Source organism: Sarcophilus harrisii, chromosome 2 (genome assembly GCF_902635505.1).
Source record: "Sarcophilus harrisii chromosome 2, mSarHar1.11, whole genome shotgun sequence".
In the NCBI taxonomy this organism is placed as follows: domain Eukaryota; kingdom Metazoa; phylum Chordata; class Mammalia; order Dasyuromorphia; family Dasyuridae; genus Sarcophilus; species Sarcophilus harrisii.
Genome location: NC_045427.1, coordinates 271,165,078 through 271,186,736, shown reverse-complemented (window position 1 = coordinate 271,186,736; position 21,659 = coordinate 271,165,078). Strand labels below are relative to the sequence as shown.

Below are 21,659 nucleotides of genomic sequence, written 5' to 3'. Positions count from 1 at the left end.
AACCTTTTTAAAAATTCTATCTACCCAATGAAATATCAAATATACAGGATACCCAATTTTGCTTCATAAAATCAAATCTAAAATGTTGAGAGGCAGAGAAGAGAAAGACAAGGGTGAACATGATGACAATGTAGACAACAAAACAGGGCCACATGTAAACATACAAATTCCCCTAAACAACCTAAACTTTTGGCTAAATGAAAATAATGTGAAAGTATAATTTAGCTTTTATAAAATGTATTAAAATTATTTTAATTGAATAAGATTTTGCTACCGATCATCAATGGGAATAAAAAGACAATGATAAAAGGAGTTCCCTGCCCTCAAAAAAATTTAAATATTCTTGGTTTAATAAACCAAGAATTTACCAAAGTACATCAAATGGAATGGCTAGCAAGCTACAGCTTTCTAGTAATTAACAGATGGTGAAACTACAAGAAAAATTGTTTTAAACAAATCCTACAAGATTTTTGAGAACAATTCTCAATATAATTCTACTCTGTTATCATCTTGCCTAAAAGCTCATTTTAAATCTGGGGCATGGCAAGGTACACTATGCTACTTACTGAGCTCAATTTTCACAAAGAGAATTTGCTAAGTACAACTATTTTGATATTTTTAAAATGGAGAATTTTCTACCACTAAGTTATGTGGGATTTTAAAATATATCTTCTGCCATACTTTTCCTCTTCAATAACAATGCTAAATGAAAGAAAAGAACACACAAGTATAATGCAAATTATAAACACAGATAATTAAACTCACGGGCTACTTTCCCAAAACAATTCCCTTAAATAGCAGTGATATTTTCTACATCTCAATTCCAAGCACCTTGCTTATAATGATCTAATACCACTTAGCACATTCTGACTTGTACTACTCAGGTCCCCTTAAGTTCTAAATTCCTTAAGAACTAGGATAATGTCTGTTTTCTTGTTGCATAGTGCAACAGGAAACTAAATTAAATTAACATTGTATTAAAATTTCTAGTATGTTTCTAGTATTAAGTTCTGAAGATTCAAAGCAAGGTAAACAATTCCCCTTTCTCAAGGAGCTCATAGCTTATTAAGGGACACAACCTACAACAACTTGGTACACACAAGATAAAGACAAAATGAAATGACTGAGGAAAGATTAATTTAGTTTTAGATGCCTACACAACATTTAATTTGAGATAGATTAATAAGATGAAGTCAAGAGAAGTTATGGTTAAATAAAGTAACTATCAAATGATTCGAGGTAGTAAAATCACTGCATTATTCAAAATCATGCAATAAAAATCACATGATTTTAAGAGGAACAGTCACATTTAAAAATTTATATAAGATTTTAATATATTTAACATCTACTGGTCATCATGCCATCTAGGGGAGGGGATGGGGGTGGTAAGAGGTGAAAAATTGGAACAAGAGGTTTGGCAATTGTTAATGCATATATCCTGTAAATAAAAGGCTATTAAATTAAAAAAAAATTTATATAAGAACCTTATTTTTAAAAAGCAGCATAATTCTTTACACATAAATAAGTGTTAAACATATAAGAAACATAAATACTTAATGCCTTGGGAGAGGGAGGAAGGAATCTTCTTCCCTTTTTTATAGGTGGGAGGACCATAATTATGAACAATGCATAGATTCAAATTATGTTAGTTTTACTAACCACCTTCTCCCCTTCCCAAAGTAGCTTTATTATTTGTTACGAGAGAGCTTGCTGGGTAAAGAAAATTAGGATATATTTTGAAATGAAAGGAATGTAAAAAGAATATGTTAAGGCTTTCAAAAAAATTTTAACTTATGGAATAAAACAGGAAACTCCATAACATAGCATAACATCCTAAAACAATAAAAAAAAGCATTATTGACATCCCGAATGCTTTCTTTAGAACATGACCCTTTTTTTTGTCTACACCCAGTCCTCCAGTTTTTTCCCCAACCTATTTCCCTCAAATCGTTAACTCTCATCCAGAATTTCTGTACTCCAGGACAAGTTCATTTTGGTTTGGCTGGATTCAGAACTAGCAACCCCTCCTTAATAAGAGTCATGGAAAGAAATAAAGAATTAAAGGAAACATTCTCTCATCTACTTTCAAGGGGGAAATTCAAAAGTATTTCTTCTTGAAGATGGCTGAAAATATCTCCTAGTAAATTAACTCTGTTGGTATCCTAACCAATGCTAATACTAAAATTTTATTTTAAAAAATTAAGTTGATTATTCTAGTACTATCTTGACATTATTGATATCTTGATAATCTTTATCACTGAGTATCCCAGAGTGTCATGTACTCACCTTTAGCTGTCAGATGAAACCTATGAAGCCCTGCAGAAAATGCTTTTAAATGAACAAAGGGAATGATACAATCCTTTTTAAAGCATCTATTATTTGCCATTTATTTATCTCATTTGCCACTTTATTATCTCATTTGATTCTCCCAAGAGCTCTGTAAAGTAAATACTATTATCCTCATTTTACATTTGAAGAAACTGAAGCAAAAACAGGTGGTAACCTACCCAAGGTTCCAAATCTAAAGAACTATCTGAGGCTGGATTTGAACTCAAATTTTCTAACTCCAGACCCAGCTCCACTGTGCCACCTAGTTGCCAAAATTATACAGGATCACAAAGGAAATAAGCTCTATTTAAATAGTTATTTAAAAAAAAATTTTTTTTTTTTTAAGTTCACAGTCTCTAAGTTAAGAACTCCTAGTACAGATTCAGTACACTGGGGAAAAACTGCAAATACCTCAATTCAAAATAGGTACAACCTTGGCTATGACTTCGTTTTGAGAAATATATTATGGTACTTTCAAAGTTTCCTTACCTAAAATTTTTTTTCATCATCTCTGTACACCAAGTATCTAGTGCATTATATCAGGGAAAAGAGCAATTTTTTCATTCCCAGTCACTTTTTTCCTGCTCTCAAATAGCAACTGAACTACAAACTGACTTCTCTAAACATTACCTCTGCTATTTCTATATGTCTACAGATGGTATAAAAAGGTGAGGACTAGTCAGCACTTATTTTTTCTGTTCAAAAGTCTCACCTTCTCACACTCCATATATGTATCTTCTTTGGAGAACAGCTGAAATTTAGAGGACTTTAAGACTGGCAAAGTAGGTTTTTATACACTTTCATTTGAACCTTAAAACAACCATTTAAGGTAGATAGTATAGGTATTATTCTTCATTTCACAAGACAAGAAAACTGAAACTGAAAAGTTAAGGGTGTTCTAAAATGTCAGTAAAAGAATTCAACCCAGGTCTTTTCTCATTTCAGTCATCTCATAAAAGAGTAGAGAAAGAAAGGAAAACCTAAAAATTATTTTTAGCAACTTTCCACTCATCTTATGCTAATCAGCATCCAAGTTGATTAAGGTTCTTTTATAATAAAGTATGAATTTAGAAACTTAAGATCAATTAAAAGTAATTTTATAGGTAGCCTTCTACCCAAAGCAAAAATCATCTTTACAACAAATGAAATCAATCTGCCTAAAAACCTCCTAAAAATGGAAAAAAACCAACCACTATTTCACAACATACTACTCTCCTGGAGCGATATAGAATAAATAAGTTCTTGTACAAATCAATACTTCAAATAGTTAAAGAATTATGTCTCTCCCAAATCATATGTTTACCACAATAAACTCATCTCAATAAATTCATCTATGACAGTTTTAATTTGCTTCCCCATTCTAGTTACATTTTTCTTGCTGAGATCCAACTTCCAGCACTCCTTTTAACATGTGGTGCCCAAAAAGGAACACTAATCCAATTATATCAACAGAATACCATGTGACTACTGCCTACTGTATTAAGGACACTATTAATGAAGCCTAAAATGACTCTTTTGGCAGTTACATCACCCTGATGATTCATGCTACTCTTTCATTTAACCAAAACCCAAATGTCTTTTTCACATAATCGGTGCCATACCCATCCTCTCCTTGTATAGGTTTCTAGAACCAGTAGTAATAATTCATAAAGTACAGAATTATACATTTACTTCTATTAAGTTTTATCATATTAAATTTGATCAATTTTTCCAAAATGCTAAAATCTTGTTACTTTCATTGATTTTTTGAAAAAAAAAATTACTTTTTTTCTTTTATATAGACCTTAAAGATACACTCTTATAACTGTCTAAGACGTAAAAGAATCTGATAAAAATCTTCCACATACACCAAGTCTACTATTACAAAAATTGTCTGGCTAATAATTATTTTTCATCCTCTCTCCCTCCTTCTGAAAAGAAAAAAAAATCCAACACTATTTTCTATGATATGCTTTCCACTTAAAAATAGTTCAGCCCCTCTCTAGATTACCTCACCATGGTTATTGCCTATTACTTCACCTCACCTATTCGAATAGGAAACTCCTTGAGAAAGGTTGTTTCTAAATCAAATTTAAATTTGCCAGTGTTTAACATAGTTTCTGGTACCTAATAGGCACCAAATGTTTGGTGATTTGACTTTTTGTTAAATAAAATATCTCAAATACTGTTTAAAGTGTTATGCCTTTTTCAATAACATCTTACACAAACTAACTTGTTTAAATGACTCAAAATTCTATAGAAAAGAAAAATATTTTGAACACATCATAGACTTGCTAAAGGGAAGATATGTCAAATTCTAGTAAAATTATTCAAGTAAAAGAAATGAAGAGATAACCGACATTTGCTCATTACATGATATTTTCCATTCTAACAATAGGATAATGCTGTAAGATAATAAACTAATGACAAATAAGCTTTCCTCATGTTAAAAAACAAATACTTTGTAATAAATATTAGCAGCCAAATGGTGACATGGCTGTGCTAGTTAAAACATTCTTTATCAGATTTTAAAAATGTTATTCAAAAAACTTCAAAGTGTTCATTCAGATGCTTCCTATCCACATCTCTACCTTCACTTTATATGCCTATAGTTCAATCAAGGGAAATATTAAAGTATCCTTCCCAGAAATGTCCCCCCCCTGTCACTTAGGAGGTCCAATTAAAACTCTACTAGAGATGATGAACTTCTTCAGATTCTCTTATTTCTTTCTGGATGATAGAGTAAAAATTGGGTCAAGCCACACCTAAGAAAACATGGGAAAAGGTTTTATATCACTTTATAATGACCAAACTATTCACACAGGAAAAATTAAGTATATGAGTATCTAATGTCTCAATAAATAGGATTCAAACTTTTTTGATCTTGCGAAATCAGACTAGGGATGGGAGAGAAGACAGCTTGCATAAGAGGGCATTGCAAGGAAATATTAGGGGGTAAGGGTAAGTGTGATTGTTGGAGACAAGTTCTACAACTCAATATTGAGAAGGTAGGATAGGACCCAATTTCACATCCTCTAGTTTATCACACACCCTTTGGAATCAAGCCACCACCCACTTTGGGGATTATACTACAACATGCAATTGAAAAGACAATAAACAATATGAGTAAATATATCTTGGACAATACAAATAATGAATTGAGTCTAAAACGTGGCAGGAAGAATGAGCTGAAAAACTTTTGGGAAACTGAAAAGTTCTTCTAAAGATTCCCCAAATTCTTAAAATAGTATTTCAAAAAATGTTATACAGCTAAATTATTTCAAATTTCAAGGATTTGTTAACTAAAGGTCTTTCTAAAAAACCAACATTTTCCTAGTGTTGCTTTAACCTAGTGTTGCAAGTCATGAAGAACTTTCTGAAATCGACTATCAAAAAAAAGGTCCTTTCAAGAAAGAACTATTCATTCAGTGAATTTTGTATCCCTAGTAGTTAACACTGTGGTAGGTCCTGGCACATAGGAGACAGGCCTTGAATAAGAACTTGACTGACTGATCCAAAGAGGGAGGTATATAGTAGACAGTAACAGAATGAAACATTACAAACAAGATTTAAGCAAAAGACTTGTAAAGTAGAGGTGTCAAAACTCTGGACTGCAGTGAAATGAAATTACCTATGATTAGGAAATAGTTAAGAAAAGAAATAAAAATACAATACAACATAGGTATTGCTAATACTTGTGGTTTTCTAAAACTCCAGCCGGCAAGGATCCATTTCTATTTGAGTTTGACATCACTTCTATAAAGGATGTGATCAAGGAATCAAATAAAATGAATTAAGCAAGATGATAGACTAGTCATGTGATTTGATAGAGCAATAATGCTTTGTTTTAAAGTCAAGGAAATTAAGACCCACAGCTTACTAAGTTTTCTCTGATGAACTTTTGGGAGCATATAGGCATGGATGAGTTGTGATCCGTCTGTATCACTGATATTCCCATTATGATGAAATGTTGAGATCCGCAGCAGATGGCTTGAATTTAACAGCTGACAAATACTACTAAATAGCTATTACATGGACAGGTAAACAAAACAAGGCCAAACAAACAAACAAAAATCATAGCATTTAAGAACAGTCTTGCCAAAGTTTCACTGGCCTTTATTTTAACTTGAATGATATTTGAAATTGCATTTAATTTCATTTCAGGAGTCTCTTCTCAAAAAAGTTTTTTTCCAAGCCATTCTCCAATTGATAAATGGTCAAAGGATATGAACGGACAATTCTCAGATGAAGAAATTGAAACTATTTCTAGCCATATGTAAAGATGCTCCAAGTCATTATAAATCAGAGAAATGCAAATTAAGACAACTCTGAGATACCACTCCACACTGGTCAGATTGGCTAGAATGACAGGGAAAGATAACGCGGAATTTTGGAGGGGATGTGGGAAAACAGGGACACTGGTACATTGTTGGTGGAATTGTGAATACATCCAGCTATTCTGGAGAGCAATTTGAAACTATAATCAAAAAGTTATCAAACTGTGCATACCCTTTGATCCAGCAGTGTTATTACTGGGCTGATATCCCAAAGAGATTTTAAAGAAGGGAAAGGGACCTGTATGTCCACGAATGTTTGTGGCAGCCCTCTTTGTAGTGGCCAGAAACTGAAAACTGAGTGGATGCCCATCAATTGGAGAATGGTTGAATAAAGTGTGGTATATGAATATTATGGAATATTATTGTTCAGTAAGAAATGACCAGCAGGATGATTTCAGAAAGGCCTGGAGACTTACATGAACTGATGCTGAGTGAAAGAGCAGGACCAGGATATCAATATATACTTCAACAACAATACTATATGATGATCAATTCTGATGGACATGGCCCTCTTCAACAATGAGATGAACTAAATCAGTTCCAATAGAGCAGTAATGAACTGAACCAGCTACACCCACTGAAAGAACTCTGCGAGATGACTATGAACCACTACATAGAATTCCCAATCCCTCTATTTTTGTCCACCTGCATTTTTTATTTCCTTCACAGGCTAATGGTACACTATTTCAAAGTCTGATTCTTTTTGTACAGCAAAATAACTGTTTGGACATGTATACATATATTGTATTTAATTTATACTTTAACATATTTAACATTTATTGGTCAATCTGCCATCTGAGAGAAGGGGTGGGGGGGAAGGAGGGGAAAAGTTGGAACAAAAGGTTTTGCAATCGTCAATGCTGAAAAATTACCTATGCATATATCTTGTAAATAAAAAGATGTAATAAGTCACTCAAAAGAAAAAAATAATAATAAACTTTGTAAAGAATGCCAAAAAAAAAAGTGTTTTTTCCAGATAAAAAATTTTTTAAAATAATTTCACTAGTAGTGGAGGAAATGTCGGGCTCACATTATAACAACAACACAAAACTAGCATAATAAATTATATTTATGACTGTCATGCAAGCACAATCTAAATTCTAACAGTCACCATGTCTTGTCCCAAACACTTCAAATCATCTTCATGTCTTACTACTGCTATATCAATAAAATCACAGATCCTTGAAATTTGAAATAATTTGGGCATATACAAAAGTTAATATTTAGCTATTCAATCAAATTCTGTTAAAAGTGTAAGGGGGCAGCTAGATGACTCAGTGGACAGAGTATGAGTTCTGAAGTCAGGAAGACTGAAGACACTTGACACTAACTATGTAACCCTATGAAAGTCATTTAATCCTAACTGCCTCATCCTTACATGTAAGGTGGTTTATGTTAATAAAATGATTCCATGTTATCATTTTTTCTACTAAAGACTCATCATATTGTTTCATATATTCATTTAAACGAAATAAATTTTAATTTGATCTCTAGAAGCAATAAGGGATACAAATACTCTGTACTCAATACTGATTAAAAAGGAAAAAAGTCATTAACAATATAGATTATCTTGGACTCATCTTGGAGCTAAGATATAGCAAGATACCTAGCCTAATCTTTGGGAAGTAGATTTTTTCATAACAAAAGATAGCAAGACTCTTTCAAAAAAATTTTTAATAGTTTTTTATTTTCAAAATACATGCAAAGAGTTTTCAACATTCACCCCTGCAAAACCTTATGCTCCAAATTTCTCTCCCCCAACTCCTCCCTTAGATAGCAAGTAATCCAATGTAGGTTAAAAATGTGTAATTCTTCTGTGCATATTTCCACATTTATCATGCTGCACAAGAAAAATTAGATCAAAAAAGGAAAAAAAGAGAAAGGGAAAAAAAAAAAAGCAAGCAAACAATAACCAAAAAAAGGTGAAAATACTATCTGATCCACACTCAGTCATCATAGTTTTCTCTCTGGATGTGGATGGCTCTCTCCATTACAATTCTTTTGGAATTGGCTTGAACCAACTAGATGTTGGAAAGAACCAAATTCATCACAGTTGATCATCACTTAATCTTGTTGCTGTGTACAACTGTTTTCTTGTTCTACTTACTTCACTTATTATCAGTTCATTTAAGTTTCTCCAGGCTTTTCTGAAATCATCCTGCTGATCATTTCTTATTGAACAATAATAATCCATTACATTCATATTCCATACCTTTTTTTGGCCATTCCCAACTGATGGGTATCTATTCATTTTCCAATTTCTTGCCACTACCAAAAGAGTTGTTAAAAATATTTTTGCACATGTGGATCCTTTCCTATTTTTAAGATGTCTTTGGGATACACTCAGTAGAGAAGACACTGCCGGATCAAACCATATGCACAGTTTTGATAGCCCTTTTATGCACTGGACTGTTCTCCAGAATGGTTGAAATCAGGTCACAACTCCATCAACAATGTATTAGTGTCCCAGTTTTCCCACATCCCCTCCAACATTTATCATTATCTTTTCCTGTCATCTTAGCCAACTTGAGAGATGTAAGTTGATATGTCAGAGTTGTATAGACTCAAAGAAAAACATAAAATGAATTACCTTCAGACACCAAAATGATTATTCATAAAGCTGATTAGTTTTCTTTTAATGGAAATTGGTTGTATAACCAAGGTCAAAGGGAAAAGTGGCTCTCTAAGAAAACAGTCAAGAAGACAAAAGCTAAATGAACACAGATTTGCCCTACAATTAAAACAGCCTAAAAGCTAAAAGACTTTTTAAGGTTTTGTTAAGAGCAAGATGATGAGCAAGAAATGGACCACTATCAAGACTTCAGTAACAGGATAATGGAAGATAGAGGATAATAGGATTAAAAATAAAAGTCATAATTATTCGAATTCAAATTTTCCTCAGAAAAGACAAAGCATTTCTTAATTAAGCAATTACAAAATATGGCAAGAGAAACTCAAAACCTAGAATGAAAGCATATAAGAGTATCCAAGCCACTTTAAAATGAGATAAAATGTGGTATAATAGAAAAATATTGGCAATGAAAACTAAGTACATTCAAATCCTTTGCCACTTTACTCGCTATGCAACTTTGAAAGAGTCATTTTAATTTCTTTCAGTTTCATCATTCTCATTTGTAATATGGAAATACAAACTGTTTTACCCACTTCACAGGTTTGTTGTATAACATGGATTTCAATCAAAATCCTAAAAATTTCTATCTAAAATTATTTAAGCATTTAGAAAAGGTAAAGGTGATTATTAAACTCAAAAGGATTCATAAAGAACTAGTTATCAAGTTACAAGTTAACCTCGATTCCTTTTGTTATAGTTAACTAGAGTGAATAAACAAAGGAATAATAACAGTCAAGGCTTGACAAATGTACTTGGGATTCATTCAGAAATTTAAGGAACCAAAAAAGTTCTTAGAATTATGGGAACTGAAAACATAGGCCAAAAGATGCATATCATAGGGCACTAAATTAGAACCTTAAGCTAAGACCTAATTTATTGAAGGGCTGACAATGGGGAGTGGTGAGGAAGAATTGTCTAAGATAGACCTCCAAGGCTCCAAGGACTCAGTCAAGATAAAGGCTCTGAGAAAAAGCTAACTACAGAACATTGTATAATTTACAACTTCAACTTTATCTTTACAGAAGGTAGAAACCTAAAGGATAATCCTCACCCTTAAACCAGAACATTATTCCCCACACATTTACTATTTCATCACCACTCTCTTGGTTTCCAACATCTTTCAAGAGGCTTCAGAGAATAAGGCCTAAGCAGAGGGGAACAGGCATAACCCAAAGAGTTATCTATTGATACAAGTGATATTACCTGGTGCTATAGAGTGATTCTGGGGGGAACAATGGCTAAAGTCAAGTTGTAAAAGGATTTAAAAGCTAAAGAGTGTATTTTATCATAGAAGCATTAGAAAGCCACTAGTTTAATTAAATAAAGGAGATACACTGTCAGATAGGCACTTAAGGAAAATTATTGGCAACTGTGAATATAAACTGAAGTGAAGAGAGATTTTGAGTGAGAAAGGCCAATTACAAGGCTGCTGCAACAATATAGGTAAGAGATGATAAAGTTTAAAGGGGGAGGGCGGGAGTGTAAGCAAGATCTAGCAAACTAATTCAAAAAGAATCAAGAACAATACTGAGTTGACAAACCTAGAACTGTCTTCAGCAACAAGTCTAGAAGATAGGTTGGGAACATCAAATTTGCCACAGCTCTATAATGTCTCAAAAGGCAACTAATCATGGAAGACAAAAGCTCTGGAAATAGAGTTGGGTAGACTATATAGGTCTGTCAATCATCTGCCCAGAATTAACAAACTTGGGAGACTTCAGAGTCAAGAAGAGTGTAGAAATGATCAAATTAATCTGGCTCTTGGGTAGTAAGTAGTTGGCTGAACAATTGTACACAAAGAATTTCCATTAATGGATTGATGCTAAAAAATCCAAAGGAAGCTCGATATTCTCAGATCAAATAATTTTGCCTTGATTGATTCATTAAATGTCGATTTGGACAAAGACATGGAAAACATAAAATCTACAGATTTCACAACTGGGAAAGAGAATCCACTTAAAAGACTCAGGAACCAAAATGATTAGATTAGAATAAATGCTGAACCCAATAAGATGAAATTTAAGACAGATAAAAATAAAGTGCTGCATTTAAACTGAAAAAGAGTGATTGCCTAATATGTCAGGAATACCTGGAAAAATAAAAATTCATATAAAAAAGAATTTGCAGGATTTTATTTGATCATAAACTCAATAAAAACTAGTACAATCCTACTACAAATGGAATCTTAGGCTATATTGTTCACAATTTAGTGTACAGTTACAATTCATGGCTTTCTTCTGTGCAATACAGTAGAATTTAAAATGAATTAATTTAGGTCAAAAATGCACTGAGATGTTGAGATTTCTGAAAACCATTTAATACAAGGGGCAGTTAGAAAAATTTAACACACACACATACTAAGGATGCTTAGAGGGAAAAAAAGACTAGATAGATTGAGCCAGGGAAGACATACATACTTAAAGTGTAGTCATGTAGAAAAGAATGTGTCCTCAATTATTGTTTCAAAAGGTAACACCAGAACCAGCCAGTCAAGTTATAGGGACAGATTTTACTGAATAATATAACATGAAAGTAGAAAGCACAAAGAACTTAGTAGCCATAAGGCAAGTCACTTAACCATGCTGAGAGTTCAGTTTTCTCATTTCTGATACTACTTTTAGGATCCACCTAACAGTATTTTTTTTAATAGTCAAACAAAAAATTTTTTTCTGTATTGATTACATTCAAAGAAATATATTTGTCATTCACAGTTTTTTTCTCTAACTTAAGGAGGTAAGTTGCATATTTTACCATTAAGTCTTTTGAAATTAGGGTTGGTCATTACACTGATCAGATTTTCTAATTCTTGTTTGTCTACCATATTGTTATCATTGTATACATTGTTCTCCTGGTTCTGTTTTCATTTCTTTTTTTTTTTATTATTAAATAACTTTTTATTGACAGAACCCATGCCAGGGTAATTTTTTACATTGTCCCTTGCACTCACTTCTGTTCCGATTTTCCCCCTCCCTCCCTCCACCCTCTCTCCCCACGATGGCAAGCAGTCCTAGCACCTAACAATATTATTGTGAGAGAACCAGGTAGTCTTCCCAGAGCTGGGAGGGGTTGAAATTCAGGGTTTTTCTAATCCAGGTCCACTCCTCCTCCCTCCCCAAAGATCAGGGGGACATATTCTAGTATATCAAAATTCTCACTTTGCAAAGTTACTTCCATTCACTTATAGAATTACAATTCAATCATTTTAGTGGAGAGGGGGAGGAGAGATAAGCATTTATGTATCACCTACTTTGTGCCAAGCACTGTACTAAGTATTTTAACAAGTACCTTACTTGATTCTCACAACAAATCTGCTGGGCAAGTGCGATTATCCCCATTTTGCAACTGAAGAAATTGATTCAAATTATGTGCTTTGCCCAGGTATATCCGGCATAGCTAGTTGTCTGAGGCTGCATTTAAACCCAAGAGTCTTCCAGATCCCAGGCCCAGAGCTCAATCCACTCACTTAGCTCCCTGTCTGTAATATAATGAACTCTGAAATCCCCTAATCTCTCCAACTGTGCTCTTTCTCCCCTTCACCAAACTTTAAAAAAAAAAAAAGGTATATATTTTTAACATTTTGAAAATTCTGAATTCCAAGTTCTCTCCCTTTCTAAAGTTCTTTATTCACCTGTTGAGAAGGCAAGAAATATCATTTATACATTTTCTCTCCAACTATACTCTTCTGTCTCCCCTTCACCAAACTTTAAAAAATATATATTATGTATATTTTTAACATTTTGAAAATTCTGAGTTCTAAATTTTCTCCTTTTCTCAAGTCCTTCCCCCACTTCCTGAGAAGGCAAGAAATATATCATTTATATATGTAAAATCATGCAAAATATTTTCATACTAGCTATGCTGTAAACAAAACAAAAAACCCAACTCCTTTTAAGAGAGTATACACTAACTGTAGGCTATTAGCACAACATGGGGGTTTACCTCTTGAACACATGTCCTTAATTTGCAGTTACTAGCTATCTCCACTTGAATGTACCGTTGGTATGTACTATAACATTGTGTGTACATGTAACCATGTACTATTGGATATACCCCAAAACTTAAAATTCCCAAATTAATTCACCTCATTTATCATGTTCAATATCTTAATATTATTTTGACTCCTTTTTTCCATTCTCTTAATCACCCATTCTTATCTATTTAATTGCAAAATCCTATCTACTCTCCTTTTGCAATACACCCCATTCACCTTTCCTTTTTGCTTTCATAGCTATTACTCTATTTCAGGATTTTATTAGTTTTTGCACCATTATAACAGCTACAAAACAAATTTTTGCCTCCCATTTCTAATGCGAGCCCATGGTATTTTGTTCATTTGGTTTACCCTAACAAAGATTTTGGATTGGTTTGCCATTTCCTTCTCGAATCTGCCCCCATTTTACAGATAAGGCAAATAGAGGTTAACTTGTCTTGGGGTCACACAGATAGTAAATATTTGAGGCAGAAATTTGAAATCAGATCTTCCTGACTCCAAGCCTAGGGAAGTCTAGGACCTCTTTTTAGAAAACTATTTTAAAAAACATAAATAACGGAAGATTACAAAGGAAAATAATTTCATTGAAATCCTGCCACCAAAAAAAAAAAAAAAAACCAACAACCACCACAAGTTCAGACCCCAAGAATTCCAATCCTAGAGCAAGATGCAAATCATATCATTCTGCTATTCAAAAAATTTAAATAATTCAACCTTTTTTTATGGAAAAAGTTCAAACTCCTCTAACGTACAAGTAGAAGTTAGGTTGTGATAGGAAGAATATGCCATTTTTAGCTTCTCTATGAATAAACTATGCTCCAGTCAAACATTATTACACCAATATCCCATTACCAATCAAAACGGACACTGATTAATTAGCTACAATGTTACTAGCTTAGTGTTGATATTGGAAACATCAAAAAACAGTTCTTGACATAAAAAAGAAAGGGAGGGAACATGCATTATGTGCCTACTATGTGCCAAGTTAGTAATAAAGACTTTACAGATAATATCTCATTTGATCCTCATAAACCCTTTAAAGTAGATGCTACTTTTATCCCTATTTTAGAGTTGAGAAATCTTGAGTTAAGTAATTTGCCCAAGGTCACACACCTAATAAATGTCTGAGACAGTTAAAAGATATGAGGCTGAGGGTGGTGAATAGAAAACTTCCAATCAGGAAGACCTAGTTCAAATCCCACTTCCGATAATGAGTTCCAGTATTAAGCAAGTTCCCAAGAAGCTTTTGGACTTTAAACTGAAGAAATGTTGATCTGATTTATTTAGTGGAGGAATTTCTTTCACCAGGAACTTACTACACCAATGAATGAAATCACAGGGTTGAAGATATACACAAGTAGTTTACAAACACAAATAGTCAAAGGAAACAATAAAGGCCTCCTGTGTAGATGGGGCTGCTTTTGAGATGAATTTTTAAGGAAATATTAAATTCTAAAAAGCAGAGTAAAAAGGAAGGCTAATTTGGCCTCAAAAATTACTAGCTGGGTATCCTTGGGAAAGTTATTTTAACTGCCTCAATCTTCATATCTATAAAACCCAGAAAAAGAAATGGCAAACTATTACAGTATCTTTGCCAAGAAAATCCCAAATAGGATCACAGAGTCAAATATGAATAAAAAATTACTAAACAACCATAAAGTAATAAAGACTTCATTTCAACAGTGCTATCTGTAGCACATTTTATAAATTATATTCGTTTCAAATGTAGTTATAACTTATAGAAGATATATTCTGCTAATGTCAAATGGTCCTCAACCAACTAACCCAGAAATTCCTGAAATCCATAACACCACAATTTAAGATCTAGCAGCATTTTCCATTAAACTGGAAAGACTTTTAAAGAGTACAGGCACAACTATAGGCTGTATTTCCCATCTAAGAACAAGCCTAAAAAATCTGGAGAACACCACCAGGAGCTTTAAAATTTTCACTTAATGAAGTGACCAATTACCATGTTATATATACATATGAGGTACAAAGATTCCTAAAGTACTAAATAAAATAGGAAAGAAGAAGCCACATATGTGCACCATAAACAGAAACAATAAGAACTACAAAATTAGGAATTACAAGTTAAGTTTAATTAAAGGAAAGGCATAACAAAAACTAGAGCCAGTCAAAGGGGCTAAATCAAAACTGATTTAGAGAAGTCCAATAGTAACAACCAAATATGTTATGCCTTTTAGTTGACTGTGGAATATTTTGCGAGATAAACTTAGTAATTCTGCAACAAAATCTATTATAACAATCATGCAAGCAAGTATTAAGGTCCTATTTTTCCAAAGGCAGTGTTATAGGAAGGAGAGAACTAACATGAGACACACACACACACACACACACACACACACACACACACACACACACACGTCAGTGCCTCAAGCATTTCTCCAGAACTTTCAAGTTTCCGAAGTTTGACTGCCTTAGTAGAGGTAGCACTCAACAGCTCAATAATCAGTGGACCAATGTGTATGTAAAGAGGTCACCAATTACTGCCCAGATAACAGTCATACGAAAACAAAAGTGGGCAATCGCTTCCCTCAAGAAAGTAAGTGTTTCACAGATAAAACATATCCACAAAGTAAAAATAGGATATATATACAAAATAAACTTAGTGATTTAACAGATTCAAGTCAAATTCCTGTTCACAAAGAATAAACCAATACTTAAGTTCCACAGTATCTTTTCCAAAGTGAGGGGGAAAGTTTACATATTAAAAGATTACCATATAATTTCACATATACTAAGTTTTAGTCAATAGTAATATAATTTATATTTTAATTCTATTAAATTTGTCTTTCAAATACATAAATTTACAATTAGCAGGAAAACAGCAATGTTGTAATGATAAACTATACAATGATCCAAGATAATTCCAAAGGACTCAATGTTGAAAAAATGCTATTCACCTCGGGAGAAAGCACTAATGAACTGAGTACAAACTTTTCTTTCTTACTTCATTTTTCCTTTTTTTTTGAAATATGACCAATAATTGTTTTGCATGACTTCACATGGATAACATACTATTCACCTCAGTGGCTGGGGGAAGGGCTATGAGAAAATTTAGAACTCAAAATTTAAAAAGACAACGTTTAAAACAAATAATAAATCAGAAAAGAAATCTGTAATTAGAAATGCAATGACACTTCTTAATGTGTCATGACATTGACATGAATTTCATGATCAAATAATGACATGAATTTCAACAGGTACACTTTTTAAAATACAAAGGGTAAAAACACCAATAAAAACTTTTAAGTTAAAGAATCTCAATAGGTTAGTAGTAAAATTGAAAAAATTAATAGCTAGTTCATTAATCCAATTTTACATCTGAAAGATAAATTACTTTCACAATTCATTAGAGAAACAAAGAATTTTTTCTACCCCAAAAGCAACACAATGTCTGGTTCAAAACAGAAATTATGCTGTCTTGAAAAACTAAGTTACTAAAGGCAAAAGCATTCTGCTGAAATTTTATTAGCAAGCAGAATCTTAAGACAACAAAATTTTGAGTAACTAATCTAACCCCCTACTTCTACATATGAGAAAACTGAGGTCTTTACCAGGGAAATGACTTGCCCAATGTTAAAGAAGTAGAAAGGAAGAAGTCAGGATTCAAACCAAGATTCGAAGTTTCCAAATTCAATACTAATTCCACTACAATACAGCTTCCTTGATAGTTTAAGAATTTGCCATTGAAATGACTTGGATGGACAATCCACAGAATTGGTCCAATCAATACATTTATTTTGGAAATACTGTGCAAAAGAACAGTAATCTAGTCTCAGAACTGGTAATATGAAATAGAGGCTGTTTTGCTTATGGAAAATAACTGCTTTTGGCGAGTTTTCCTTCAATTAAGATGCATCTTTTAAATTAACAATACTGCACTGTCCTAATAATAGTGTGTATTTGCGGACTAATGGATCATAGATGAATCACAGAAAACTGACAGCAACTTTTAAAATAACCTAGTTTAACCCCCTTATTTTTATTAAAGGGGAAAAATTGGATGTCAAAGAGGTTCTGTGACTTGGATGGGTTCACATAACTGGTAAATGGTTGAACTAGAATTTGAACCTAACTACAATCCTCAAATCTTTGCTTTGTATAAAGACTTTTGAAGAATTAGAGGCAAATGCAAAGGCATATAGTGGGTGTGAGCTACACAGAATACAGTTTATTAGATATCAGAGACAAAATAGGAAAAAAATTGGATTGGTCACCCACAAAAGTAAAAACTAATAAGCAATCTTAACTTGTTAACCTTTGTAATGTGAAGAAATCCAGAGGAAGTTCCCCAGGGTATATAGGTTAGGCTCATCCTCTGTGGACATGAGGATATGAGCAAGACTTTCCCCAAACAGGTGAGCATAGATTGCTGCACAGGAAAAAGGAATATCAAAAAGAAAAAGGATAGAAAGGGCAAAGTCAATATAGACATTATAAGATCAACATCCTTAACTTCACTAATAAAACAATAAGATCTCTATTGCCTGATTTACATTTTGAGAGTGACAAACTCTTATTTAGAAAATTCCTAAAATACAAATCCTAAACTTAATTCCTTATAAGATATACTGATCATCAATATTTAAACTACATTATTCCATTTCAAAACCATCAATATAAAAATGGAATTGTACCTATTAAATTTTTTTCTTGCAGTTTCAAACCTGTCTACCTCACTATTCAAAAGATTTTGCTATGTAAAATGGTGCAAAACATTTTTAAAATTTGTGTTTTTAAAGTTCAATACTATATCAAATATGAGATAAATCCACAAATGCTACAAAAAAGAGCTGATGGACACAGAATAAATCCTATAATCTTATTCAAAAATTTGATAAAGACAATTTCAAAAGCAGAATTATAAAAATTTTTCTTGGAAAAAAAAATCATTAAGTTCATATTGTGACTTCAGGATAAGACAAGAAACTCTTTTTTTGGCTCCAAAAGGTCATTGGCCTGATTTAGATATTTGAGATGAGATCTTTTTAAACAGAGTAATTTGTACTCCATTATTATATTACTCTAGTTGTGTATACTGTATATGTACACTGAACTAAAATACTGCACACAAACTAAACATATTTTTGTCAGAAAAAAATAACAGGTGCAGTGCTTTCTAGCAGAGATGTTTTCCCCCTTCCCCCAGTCCTAAATTTGCCTTGGAAGGGGGCTTAAAAATAAACACTTTGGTAATGTCCACTAAAATATTCTTCTCCAACAAACATACCAACATAGGGTCTTAAATCCAAGCCCCTGCCCAAATACAAAAGCAACACGCTCGTATTCCATTTTTGAGGACGAAATGAGGTAAACTTCCATTTTCCATTTCCTCCCCCAAAAGGGACTTGGAAATATGCAAATATCTGTTCTTTATTCCATCCAGATTTATATCCAATCTGCCTTTCCCTTTTGCCTAACACCAAGTAGCAAACAGAAGGCAGAAGGAAGTGACTGCTTGGGTCTCAGAGGCAACCAGAAGTCACTTAAGAATTGTTCTTTATCCAGGAGTTCAAGAGTTGGCCCGAAGTTGAAGCTTGTTAGGGACCCAAGGGGAGAGGGGGAAGGGGACGCTAAATAGGTGTACAGGGGCGCCTAAGCAAGGTTCAACAGGCGGGGATTAAAAACTTTAAAATTCCTTTCGGAGAGAATCGGGATGCTGAGGGGAGGGGAGGGGAGCTGTCAAAGGGCAGGTGGGGGGGGGGGGCTGCTTGGAGGAGGAGAAAGGGGGAGGAGGAAGAGCCCGGCAAAGTCCCGGACAGGGGTTTTTGGCCCAAAGGAGGAAGACTTAAGGGCAGCCTAACGCGCGCCTCCGGCCGCGGTCCTCCCTCCCCCACGCTGGGGTTCGGCGGAGGGATCATCCCGGGACCACAGGTTCCCAAGTTGGGCGGCCGCCGCCGCCGCCGCCGCCGGAGAAACCCCGGCGGACGCCATACTAGAAACCAAAATGGCTGCCCCGAGGAAGCCCGCACAGCGCAGCCAGTAAGGGCCGTGGAAAAGGCTTCCCGCGGCGGGAGGGAGGAAGGGGGAGGGGACCCCTGCCAGGACCTGCGGCTGCTGCTCGTCCTCCTCGGCCCGGGCCCCCCAAGGTACGTCTCGCTTACCTGGTGCCCTCAGGCCGGGGATCCCCGCGCGAGCCCCACCCCCTCCACCCTCCCGTCGAGGTCCCGTCGTTCTCCCCACCCCCATCCCCGGGGTCCCGAGGCCGGCTACCTGCAGTTCGGCCCGCTCCACTTCCCAGTGCGCCCGCTCCATCTCGAAGCGCGCCCACTCGTGCTGGATGTAGTGCAGTATGCCCGGGATCGTGTACTGCTGCGGCCGGGACAGCTCCGGGCCCGTAGAGGGGCCCGCGCTCTCCGCCGCCGCTGCCGCCGTAGGCTGACCTCCGCCGGCGGCCGCTCCTCCGCCGGCTCCCGATTGTAGGTTCATGTTAACCCCTGGCCCCTGTTGCTGCTGCTGCTGCCGAGGGGCTGCCATTCCCGGGCCGCCGCCGCCGCCGCCTCCTCCCGGGAGCTCATCCATTGTGTGAGGGGCCCCAGCCGGGGCGCGGGGGGAAACACGGACGGCTGGGGGCGGGGGGGAAGGGGGAGGAAGGTGGCCCCGCGCGGGCGGCTGGGCGGCGGCCCGCGGGGAGAGGGGCGGGGAGGGGGTCGTTGCTAAGTATCTGCCGCGGGTCAGAGCAGGGAGCTGCCGGCCGCCGCCATTACAGTCCCTCCTCCATCTGCCCGTCTCACTCACTCACTGGAGGGAGGGGGGGGCGGATGGGAGGGGGAAAGGAGGGTAACGTGGGGGGGGGCGGGGGAGGGAAAGGGGTAGTCGTAGAGCCGTCGCCCCCGCGCGGCATGCTGGGTAAGCAACGCGGATGCCGTTGCCGCAAATCTTATAGCCAAATAGAGTCCGGGTCCGCCGTTGCGCAAGCGCACTGAGGAAGGGAGGGGCCAAGGCGCGAGGTGGGAGGAGCTATGGGTCTCCTCTTTCCTCCCCTCCCCCCAGCCCAGCTCAGTTCTGCTACTAGTCTTTGGTCTCTTGGCCGTGTCCAGCGTCTCCTTCTCGCACTTTGAGGTGCGCGATAAAATCTGGACTGCAGAACTTTGCTCTTTGCCAGTTTCCCGAGTAAGCTCGTCTCGCCCCACTCGCTTCCCTGCACCTAACCCTGTGGTCCCGACGGGGAGGCCGCTGCCAGGGACCCGATCTAAACCGGTTTTGCTCTTGCTCTTCCGCCGGCCGCCGGCCCCTGCCAGCCCTGGATTCCTAGCATTTCTCTCGCATTCCTAGCGTGGTTCACGCCGCCCCAGAGTGTCGGGGCCTCTCTCTCGGATTCGTGGCCCATGCCAGTTTCCTCTCCGTGAAGGGCCTTGGGAGTCTCTCTTTTGGCAAGAGAGTGACCCCTCCGGACTTTGAGGCCAGTTTGACGCTTCCCTGCGCTCCGGGAACGACGGTCCCCGCTCTGGGAGAGGGCACTCTCTCCTCCTGTCCCCCCTTTATGTCTCGGGTCTGGTGCAGAGCACTTTGCTGAGGGTGACGGGTGGGGCACGTGGAAGGGGGGAAGGGAAGGCAGCCTCCAAAGTTCCTTTTCCTAATCCCCTCGGGTCCTCCTCTCTGCCTGGGCTTCCCAGCCCCACTCCGGAAATCCCCTCAACACTACGCCTTTCCTGAGCTTGCAGAGCTTCGGGTCCTAGCCATTCAGAGTCTGGGGCACGGGCACAGGTGCTTGCGTGGACGTTAGGTATATGAGGCCAGGGGAGCTGGGGAGAGGCGCGCTTCTCTCCGGGGCAGTGAAGACATGCCCAGTTAAATCAGACAGGATTTTTATGGTATTTATAACATGCATTTGATGAGAGTCCCCGTTTAACCACCATTTTTGAGGTATGTTTATCACTTTTTACACAAATTTGGCACAAATGTTTATCAATAAAAATTTATAAACATTAAGCTCATCAGATACCACTTTTAAATAGGATTTTAAGGCTACAAGAACCCTCAAGTCATGTAAGTCCCAAAGCTTTAATTTCATAAGTGCAGAAACTAAGGCCCAGAAAAATCAAGTCAGAAGTACATGATAAATAAATAGCAGAGGTCATGATTTGCACCCATACCTTCTTACTTCAAATTCAGGGCTTTTTCCAATTCATGAGCCTTCCAGTTCCTCTTTCTGCCCCTTCCATTTTCCTTAAGCCACACCCTATCAAAATTTATTTGTCTTACTGTCTTCCCCTACCTTACTAAGGCTAATAAACTAATTTTAAGATAAACATTTGATATTGCAATGGCTTATTTAACGTGTTAGCTGTCTGAAGGATCATTTGCTTGTTTAAAAGAACCTGTATATTTTTGGATGGGATCTCTAAAAATAAGATTTTCAGGT

At 36.5% G+C, this 21,659-nt stretch overlaps 2 protein-coding genes across 3 annotated transcripts in view; one reads left to right on the top strand and one right to left on the bottom strand.

Annotated features, from left to right (window-relative positions):
- Positions 1-20,039, bottom strand: part of STRN3 (striatin 3) — an 82,149-nt gene extending 62,110 nt beyond the window's left edge. For both annotated transcript variants that reach the window (XM_031952267.1, XM_031952268.1), the window contains exon 1: positions 19,508-20,039. In XM_031952267.1, coding sequence (XP_031808127.1) covers positions 19,508-19,816 — 309 coding nt within the window. In that variant the 5' untranslated portion in view covers positions 19,817-20,039. The remainder of the gene's footprint in view (positions 1-19,507) is intronic.
- AP4S1 (adaptor related protein complex 4 subunit sigma 1) overlaps positions 19,008-21,659 on the top strand; it is a 55,429-nt gene continuing 52,777 nt past the window's right edge. The window contains exon 1 of the mRNA XM_031952269.1: positions 19,008-19,383. The gene's annotated coding sequence lies outside the window, so the exon portion shown is untranslated. The remainder of the gene's footprint in view (positions 19,384-21,659) is intronic.